This window comes from Gavialis gangeticus, unplaced genomic scaffold (assembly GCF_001723915.1).
Source record: "Gavialis gangeticus isolate Ggan-Ray unplaced genomic scaffold, GavGan_comp1, whole genome shotgun sequence".
In the NCBI taxonomy this organism is placed as follows: domain Eukaryota; kingdom Metazoa; phylum Chordata; order Crocodylia; family Gavialidae; genus Gavialis; species Gavialis gangeticus.
Genome location: NW_017729032.1, coordinates 143,080,070 through 143,090,229, shown reverse-complemented (window position 1 = coordinate 143,090,229; position 10,160 = coordinate 143,080,070). Strand labels below are relative to the sequence as shown.

At 42.0% G+C, this 10,160-nt stretch overlaps 2 protein-coding genes across 3 annotated transcripts in view; both read right to left on the bottom strand.

The window, feature by feature from the left end:
• UPF3A (UPF3 regulator of nonsense transcripts homolog A (yeast)) overlaps positions 1 to 308 on the bottom strand; it is a 63,082-nt gene extending 62,774 nt beyond the window's left edge. For both annotated transcript variants that reach the window (XM_019524909.1, XM_019524908.1), the window contains exon 1: positions 43 to 308. In XM_019524909.1, the coding sequence (XP_019380454.1) occupies positions 43 to 270 (228 nt within the window). In that variant the 5' untranslated portion in view covers positions 271 to 308. The remainder of the gene's footprint in view (positions 1 to 42) is intronic.
• A 6,662-nt stretch (positions 309 to 6,970) lies between these two features.
• Positions 6,971 to 10,160, bottom strand: part of CDC16 (cell division cycle 16) — a 37,688-nt gene continuing 34,498 nt past the window's right edge. The window contains exon 18 of the mRNA XM_019525210.1: positions 6,971 to 8,311. Coding sequence (XP_019380755.1) covers positions 8,046 to 8,311 — 266 coding nt within the window. The 3' untranslated portion in view covers positions 6,971 to 8,045. The remainder of the gene's footprint in view (positions 8,312 to 10,160) is intronic.

Here is a 10,160-nt window from a genome sequence, read left to right as displayed (position 1 = left end):
GCCCGCCCGACCCCGCCTCCGCCCCCACGGCCCAGCGCTCACTTTGCTCAGCGCAGTTTTCTTCTCGTCCCGCACTTTTCCTGGGCCTGGCGGCGGCGGCCCCAAGGGGGAGGAGGAGGGCGGCGGTTGGGGCGGGGTCTCGGGTTCTCGGCGCGGCGATTCCCGGCGGAGCGGGGGCTCCATGAGCCGCTTGTCCCGCCCTCCGCCTCCGCCGCTGCAGCCGCTGCGTATAGGCCCTAGCCCCGGCGCAGCCTCCCGCTCAGATTTCATCGGACTACTGCTGCCGCTGCTGCAGCCGCGGATCAGGGAAGGGGGGGCGTGAGGGGAGGAAGAAAATATCGCGAGAACTGGCTCTGTTGTCACGGAAATCTCGCGAGATCTCAGCGAGGTGCAGGGGGCCGCTCCCTCGGAATCCCGACCCCCACCCGAGGGGCGTACCGGGAGACCCGTGTGCGGCGCTTCTCCCGCATCCCGCAGGGGGGTCAACTAATGTAACCCAAAATCCGCTCCTATGCTTCACTTTAACGATGGAAAATGTGGATTTAGGGTCACTTTTTTTAAGTCTAAATATTGGGGATTTTTTTATCAGAGAAAACCAGGATCCCTGTTCACCACCTTCTTCGGGAGAGTTTTTTCCTGCTGTCCAACCTAAACCTCCCTTGCTGCAACTTGAGGCAGCTGCTCTTTCTCTCATCTGCCACCACTGAGAACAGTCCAGCTCTGTCCTCTCTGTGACCCCCCTGGAGGGAGCTGAAGGCTGCTCTCAAATCCCTCCTCAGTCTCCTCGAGAATAAATAAGCCCCCTTCCCTCAGCCTCTCCTCAGAAGTCCAACCCCCCATCCACTGGACTCTTCAGTTTGCCCACATCCTTTCCGGGAGGCAAACCTGTGCACATTACTCCAGATGTGGCCTCACCGGTGCTGTATAGAGGGGAAAAAATCACTTCCCTCCATCTGCTGGCAACACACCTACCAATGCAGCCCAGGATGCTGTTAGTCTGCTGGGTGACAGGGGCACACCACCCCGTCTTTTCATAGTGGGGGGTAGGGACTAACTGTTGCACTGTGGACATAAAGCCCGAACCCGCAATATGCATCAAACAAGCCTTCCTAGCTGCGGCACAAGCAGCCCAGAGAACGTCAAAGCGGCTGTCTCTAGAGCAGTGTTTCTCAACCTTTTAAGTAGCAAGTACCCCCTAACTTCTGAAAATTTTAAGAAGTACCCCAACACTCAATTTTCCAGGGGATTCTATTTACAGACTGTGTGCTATATATTGCAAGAAGGTCTGTGTATATAAGGTCGTGATGTGACAGATGTCTGATCTGGTGTGGATAGGGTTGCCACCTTTTACACCAGGGTGCTCAATTCAAGTATGTACCCAGGCTAGAAGTGATGTTGCCCAAAGCTAGGAGGGCTGAATGCCAAATTATTACTGGGAAATTTTAATGTGTGGCGTACCAAATTTTTTGCCATAGTTTTAAGAGGAAAAGAGGGCAAGAGACAGAAAGTGTTGAGATACCCACGCACTCCCTGCCTGTCTCACGTATGCATACTATAGGTGGAGAAACTATGCTTTAGAGTGACCTATCCCATGCTCAATGCCCTCACTTGTGCCCACCATGAATTGTGCAAGGCACCAGAGGAAACCTCACCTGCCATGCTGGTTCAGCCTGCCATTTGTAGTCCTATCCTCCATGAATTTACTCAATTCATTTGGGAACCTGGCTCCACCTCCTGTGGCACTGAATCCCCCATGTTAATTACATGCGGCATACACAACCCCCCCCCAAAAAAAAAACAAAAAGAATTTTTTTTAATTTGCAAGCCCTGAGGAGTCTCAGTACCAGGGGCTCAAGGTTATGCGTGCTGTTTCCAGCAACAGCTTCAAAACACAGGATTGGGCAGCACAAAGCCAATGGCTGCATGGTCAGCAACCACTCCTTCCCCAACAAGAACATGAGGACTCACTTTCAGCAACTCGTGGGTCCTGTGACTAGGGAATTTCTGCAGACTGAGGAAATTTGAGAGAGGCCTGCGTTTCATTGTCCACACCTTACATCATTCTCTTTTAAAGCCACTCAGATTATGCCACGGGGTAGATGGGTTGGCTGCCTGGAATTGTTTCTGATCATTCTTAGAGACTCACATAATTTCACCTGGGATTTTAGGCCTTACCCAGTGCTAAGTCACACCGCCCCACAGTTCATGATTGTTCGTTGCCCTTTTGTGAGGCCTTCATGGCTATTTGGCTTTTGCTTTAAGCCTTTCAAAACAGTAAATGAATCAGAAAATATCACTACTTGGGGCAGGGGGCACGCACAGGGGGGTGGCGGGGAGGTCAAGAGATTCTTTACATCTTCCAAACTTGTGTATTATCCCAGAAAAACAGAGAGATTAATCTTAAACACAAATTTGTATGATCCACGAGTTGGTTACTGAGCTGGAGGGGTCCTTGATACAGCAGGTGGAACCTTTACCACCATTAATACATTTGATTGAAGGAGGGCAGGACAGTACCTTAGAGATTAACTTAAGCTTTCATAAGCAAATGCCTACTTCATCGGATGGTATGATGAAGCATAGCACCTACAAAAGCATGCCTCGCTGGACAAGTTAGTCTCTAAAGTAGCAGCGTGCCATGCTTTCTGCCTGACTTCAGACTTACACCATTACCTACCAGTCTCTAGTTATGATTTGGGTAGTGCAGAAAACAAGATCTCTTAGTGCCATGAAAATGCTGCTTCAGACACAATGGTACTATGGGAGAGGCAATGTTAGTGTCACCCTACCCAGAAATGAGAACACTGGTAGCTGTGAGACTATATTGTGGGTACTGGGTGATGCATGTAACTGCAAATGAGCTGGTACTGGGGCATGACAATTGTTGCGTAAGTGGTTGCAAGGGAGATTCTTCTTGAGCCACTTTTTTCAGGGGTCAAATTTGTGTTTTTCTGTCTTTTTAGTGCCAGAACCTAGTAAGCTCAGTCTAAAATTATGCCTCTTGCAAAAGTAGTGTCTTTTTTTCACAAGGTGAAAGCATTTTTGAAGAGGGCTGTTCTGAGGTTGCAGTCTCTGCCCCTCCGAAGTCTGAAGAAGGATAACAGACCTCTCCTGCAAAGATGACTAACAAAAATCTCTCTCACCTCTGTATTTTCCTTGGAGAACTACAAGCAAACAGCTCTTCTCTCAAGGACACAACCTTCAAAATCAATAGCTGGTATGCCCATAACTGAGGGACTCACCATCTGCAAGGGCAAGCAATATAGCATTTTTAGATTTTGGAGACTTCTTGTCTGCCATAAGGACTAAACTTTGCACACAGCAAGTTTCTCAGATTTTTTAAAATGAAATGCTATGAAAAAAAGTACTATCTTACATCACAGCAACATGTTTTATAGTGTATGTGAAGCTCACTCACAAAAGTCTGACTCAAAGAGAAAAGTTGATGTGAGGGTCTGTCAGAAATGACCTCAGATCCAGAGTTATAAAGACATTCAGGATGCAGATGTGGCCCAATGCAATCCAAGCTCAAATGCAGGGAGCTAACAAGCCCATGAGTGGAATAGACATATGGATACTTGAAGAACTTGACAGTCCCAGGTTCAAAGAGCTCTAAATATCTTCTCAACATCCTAGGAAACAGAAGATTGGCACTTGTAATCCTAGCAAATAAAGGCTGTGAAACATCTGTTACAAACAGAATTCAGTTAATGCCTGTATCTTATTTCTGTTGCAGTGAAGGGAGAAAAAAGAAAAGCCACTAGATAAAACCTGAAGTCTAAGCCTTATTGGCTGTGAAGCTGCGTTCAGACATTAGATAACAGAATATTAGAGAAGTAGCTTAATACTGAAATCAACTAACTTCAGTCAAGTTCTTCGGCTTCCATTTACAACCAAGATGGCCATCTTAGAATTTGTATAAAGCAGCAAATTGGCAACCTAGTCTATGGACAAGATTTGCCATGGAACCACTGGGTCCAGCACATAGATGCGGGACTTTGGCTACAGTGTGGTTTGGGGTGCTCTTCCCATGGCATGGTGGGAATAATCAGACACTCTCCCCATGCCAGTTCACAGACAAGTGGGCGCAACCACTGGCTCCTAACAAATGCCTGCCTGCCTCTGACTCGGGGCGAGTTATTCCGACTCGGTTGGAAAAGAAGTGCCTACCTCTCATATAAGCAGTTTTCATTAATATGATTACTAAATTAATCTGCTCATTTGACTCCAATTCTACAGTGCGTCTCGTACGATTGATTTGTTGGTTTTGACTTGGTCATTGTAACACATTGCATAGTTTGATATTAATACTAAACAAGTTAGATGTGGGAACAGCAACTAGAACATCCCATTCCCAGCTGGATTAGCAGAGTAGTCCTGGCAGCAGAGACAGCAAGTTTCCCACAGACAGCACATAAACTATGAAGGACTGTTAGGGAGAAGCTGTTCAGGGAACGAGCCAAGTGCAGAATAGCTGCTAGCACTTGGGAAACCTTTTAGTCAACCACCATGGATCAGCATCTTTCTACACTAGGCCAGCCATCAGCATCTGACTAATTTCTGTTTGGGAGTAGCCATTTTTTTAAATTTACTTAGAAGTTCCTCTGGATTACAGGGCAATTTTTTTTCTTTTAAATACTTTCTCTCATCTGGTGCAGGGCAGGGGTTCACCCAATTCCAGACTGAAGACGACTAAATACCTTAACCCAGAAGTTCAGTTTCAGAATGCCTTTTACCTTCCTGGAACCACAGGACTACCATGCAACTGTTTGACCTTTGTCAGGCCTTTTTTCACTTCACTATCCATCCTGATACCAAGAAATAAGAAAGGTTCTACATGACCAATTCAACTACCATTTGGTTCCTTAACAGTGCCAAGAGCAATTACTAAGAACCAGGTTCAACTAAGATTGTAAGAGCATAAATGTGAAAAACTTGTAATCAAATCAGAACAGTAGAATAAACAAAATCAACACACACAGAGAACTGGTAGGTAAAACTTTCATGTGAAGTGAGTCTATTGGACAAAGGAATTCAGGGAGCGGCAGTATTAAAGAAGGGCACAAGTAGAAACCAACTCAATGAAAAGAGAAAAGGAAATGTAGTAAGACACCAATTGAGCTAAACTGGGAGCTCTTAAATGACCTATCAAGGAGGAATCACAGAAAAGTTGCTACTACTGCACCATGTTTCCATTATTCCTATAACATGTGGTTTTACATCCTACATAATGACTTCCTGTTCCTCATTTTTATTTCTCATTCTGAACTTTCCCCAGCTTCCCCCTCACCTCAAGTTCCTTAATTAAAGCCATTCCTCAGTCAGGTCAACCCTGATCCCAAAAGACTCTTTCCTCACTTACTCAAGTGAAGCTGATCCCTGGAGAAAAAGTTCCCTATCCATGATTACCAGCCAGCGATCAAACATCCAAAACCCTTCCCAGCAGCACCAATCTTCTGAGTCATCATTAATCCATTGTCATAATCTTCTCCTACCTTCTCTTGGGACAGGAAGAATCCCACTGAAAAAAAAAAAAATCACTTGAACTTCTAGAGGTTTAAACAACTTCCCTATACTACTGTAGTTGTCCTTTACACCTGTCAGTGAGTAATTGTCATGTCATCTGTGACTCACCTGAAGGCCAATTAACGTCTGCTCCCATGAAAATCCTCTTCAGTCTTAGGTCTATCCCATATCTTTGCTCCCAACAGATAGTGTTCCTTTCTGTTTTCCAGGTTGTACCTTGTAAGTGGTCTGACTATTATTAATCAGTGAATCACTGATTACATAGAAATGCCTTTTCCTGGTATTTGTATCCCTGATACTTTTCCTTTTTCTCCTTTTACGTATCCAATTACCATATTCGGTCTTTTTTTTATCTTCCTTGGTCCTTCCTCTATCCTTCTTGGTCTGAGATGATCCATTATCTCCATTCTCCCCACCCCTCTCTTTGGACTAGCTTCTTCTCTTTTCTCCCATGCCATCCCATCTTCTTTGTTTACCAACAAACTGAAGCTCGATTCTATTTTACCTCCACCAGCTGGTTCCTTCTTTTGCCTTATTTTTAGTCACATAATCTCATGAGCTCCTTTGTTCTGAAGATCCAGTCATCTTTTTAGATAGGGATCAGGTCTCTCATTTGTATATGCAGCTTCATTTCTCCTTTCTTTCATTACCTGCTCAAATCCTATCTGACCTCCATCACTGCCTTGCTGCAGGTTCCAGTCCTATGACCACCTCCGTCAAGCAACACTTCATGTAGATATAGCTGGCATCAGAAACCTATTCAAGGATGATAAATGTCTCTACAGCTGTCACATCCCATCAGTCTCATTTCCTGTCTCATATCTGGTTAACTCCTCCAGCTGCAGTTGCCATCTGCTGTCCCTTACATTTAAAAAAAATAATCTTGTGCAAAAGAAAAAACAAGCAAACTTCCATACAAGCACAACACCAAATTCCCTTTTCCCGTATCCTGTCAAAGCTCCCAGGGGACCCAGATGCCAATGAGAAAAGAACAAAGATCTCTAAAACCCTGCACTACAAAACTGTCTAGCATACACTTAAAATTACACCATCCCCTACACAAACAGATCACATAAAATACAAATACCACCTGAGACACACCACTTCACACAAATTTAATGATTATTGCTGAAGAGGGGCTGCTTCTTCTACGAAGTGCTCCTTTTCAAAGTCCCTTATGACCTATTAGACCTATGACCTAATGAACTTTTAGTCATACAAATCACCTACCTATTTGAAGAAAAATTTTGTGAAGTATATTTGATGGTTCCTGAGCTCTGAAAGACTGCAGTAATGTTAAGATTATATACTTCATCTGTTTCGTTCTTAGCTGTCCTCACATTAAACACAAAACTCAGTTAACAGGGAACCGATTGTTTAACTTAGACTTAAGCAGTTATGGATAGGGAAGTTGGGAGAAGTTTTATATAAAACATGTGTAATATTTTTAAGCAGAAGCATAGAAGGCCTTGCTAAGTTTATTGAATGGTTTATGGTTTAGTCAGCATCTCAGTTCATGAAAGACAAACTTTGCTTCACTATTTTCAATGAACAAGTAGCATATTCAAAAGTAAAATACCACAGATTTAGAGACTTCATAAAAACTGTACACACACTTCCCCTTTTCTTTTACATTCGCTTATTTTGTCAAGGTAGAGAGAATTTCTACAGCCCTACAGCAGTACTATGTGGCTAGCATTGTGTTTATTGTCAAACTAACTTTAAAAAATAGCTCCAAGGGCATCACTGATTTCAGAAAATTGTAATCAGATGCAACTTAAAATTTCTTTGCTATTCTAAATATGTGCAATTCACATTTCTTGCCTAATCAGTTCTGCTTAAATCATCTAGTAATATAGCACAGAAGTACGAGTATGAGTTTAATGAACCGAAGTGATTAAACAGGACGACACACATTCACTACCATGCTTTAAAAGCTTTGACATTAATTTAATATATACCAAATTAGATTGAATTGATAAAAACTGCTCTCCCTGAATGTAAGCAGGGGTTAAACAAAATAATGAAGATTGTTGCAATAATTCTTGTCTTAAAAGACTAACATATATTAGCATCAAAACTCTAGTTATTTTTCATCAATTAATGGTATGGTTCCTCACAGATGAGATGAAACCTTTGCAGCCACAACAACACTACAACAGGCCTCAGCTACTCAATTTGAAATGAACTGTAAACTATTTTAAGTACTATTTTTAAGCTTTCACAGTCTTAATAGCAGTCACAGGATACAGTAAACAGTTCTAAGAACAATACATGCATTTTACTCATTTCATTGTGTCTGATTATTCTATAGAAACAAAGTTTGAATGAATCTTTTGGGAATTAATATTATATCATTCTTAAGGCAGGCATTACTTTTGGTGTTACATATACAGAAGTAGTTGGGTTTCATATAAAAATATCAAATTCCCAAATCCATGACAAGGAGAGGAAAAAAACCCACAAAAACAAAATGTGTTACAATTTGACAAAGATAAGATCTGTTCCAGTGTTTAGAGTCATGTGCTATGATCTGACATTGATGTTTCCAACATCATATCACTTTCATTCATTTCAATCTCAAAGGTTTCTTCTAATGGACGACTGGTATCTGTAGTTTTCTTTTGATGTGGTGCTTCCAATGTCACAATACCACTTTCAAACAGAGTCTGTCTTTCTATATCAAATTCCCTGAAATCCCAGGGAGGTGAAATAATGTTCTTTAATGTCTTCATGGTGTGAACATCAAAGTCATAACATCTTAATTTGTCTTTAATTTCTGTTCCTAAAAACAGACAAAACAGTTACTACTCTCCAAGTGAATTTTGCAAAGATTACTATCTTATAAAATATTGAGTTTATCAGCAAATGACTGTGACACTTCAGGTGCTTATCTGAAACATTTCCAAGTGCAACTGTTTTGGAAAGATTTAAAAAAGATGAGCTGTTTCAACCATCAGACAGATGTATAGTCCCCTGTTGTGTCCCCCATCTGGCATGTTTAAAAACTGCTGGGGCTGCAGGCTACAGCTAGCAACACAGGTGAAACAACTAATTTGTCAGTTCCTTAAGACAGAGATGCAAACTTACAATCATATAGCTATGTAGTACTTCAGGATATATTCTTTGCAATAATACATTTACAATAATAAAAATTAGAGAAAATGCTTGTCCAACCAATTTTCACACTGGCAAACCCATTCACTGATGCAAATAGCAACAGGTAGTAGACAGATGCTACTTTCTAACTGGGCTCATGCTCATTACCATATTTCACAGTATACTAAATGAATAATTATTCACTATGGAGAAGTGCATAAGTCCAATACAACAGAAAAAATTGTGCATTATGAAGTTGCAAGTGGAAAAATATTTTTGTATTTCATAAACATCTTAAAATTAGGAGACATGTAGACTTTATTTTTCACTTGTATAATCCTGAATTTCCGGGGGAGGATAGACAGATGCGTTAATCCTAACCCATTCCAAATGACAACTGTGATATTCAGACTACTAAAAAACAAAACAAAAACAAAATTCTCAGCCATATTTTTATCATTTGTGACCAACTACTACATGTGGTATTACTTTTACACTTTGATTATTTTTAGGCTTCTCTCTAAACCCTAATAGTTAATATAATTTTAAACAAACAATCCCTGATTCTCTCTTATGAAAAGATGAAACATTTCTTCTACTCTACTTTTAATCTGTGTTGTTTGCTTTTTCTCTCAAAATTCTTCATTCTTGTCTGTAACTTGTTGCTTTATTTGAACCATCTCTGCCTTAAGCATCATTGTACTTTGCAAAACAGCTACAGAAATTATTTGTAAAAAGTGAGCTAAAATAAGTTATTTAGGCCCCTTCTACATGTTACATCTATGGCACAATCACCTTGTTAACTGTGCAATAAATTTAGACTGTCTACGCATGCAAATTAACTATCCCGCTTTGAAAGTCCAACCAGCTATAAAGTTATGGCTTGAATATGTATAACAACTTCATAGCTGGCTTCTCTCCAGATTTAATTTACACATGTAGGCAGTCTGCAAGGAGACTGCAGCACCTGGGACTGAGAATCTGTGGCCTGATGGGACTCATGGTCCTGGCTGAGGCCCGGCAGGTGCAGGACTCTTGGCCCTGGCTGCATGTGGCCCTTTCAGCTGGAAGCCCCTTCAGCAAAGGGGGCTCCCAGCCATGGGAGCTTACTTATCTGCCAGTCTGGGGGAGCCCAGGATCAGGCTCTCACTACACTGGCAAGAAGGCGTGTTTAGATCTAATGCGCAATCCTACAACTCTGCCTCCTACCATGCATGTGTGGCCTGACAGGAGGTGCCACTGTGTGGATCACACATTAGATCCAATCATGCCTTTAGCTACATGTGTAGAGGGCTTATGTTAATCTGTAAGTGTGCATATCTACCCTGACTTCTAAAATAAGCTCCCCTAGAACTTCAGCAAGTGGTAACCAAACATGCCATCGTATTGGAGGAAATATTTTCCTCTATTCTTGATAGGCTTTACAGTATTTTATGTACAAAATTTGATAATTGGTTTTTGACCCTTACATTAGCTTCTTCCCACTAAGATGTAACTGCCTTTTTTTTTGGGGGGGGGGGGGGGGGGGGGGGGGG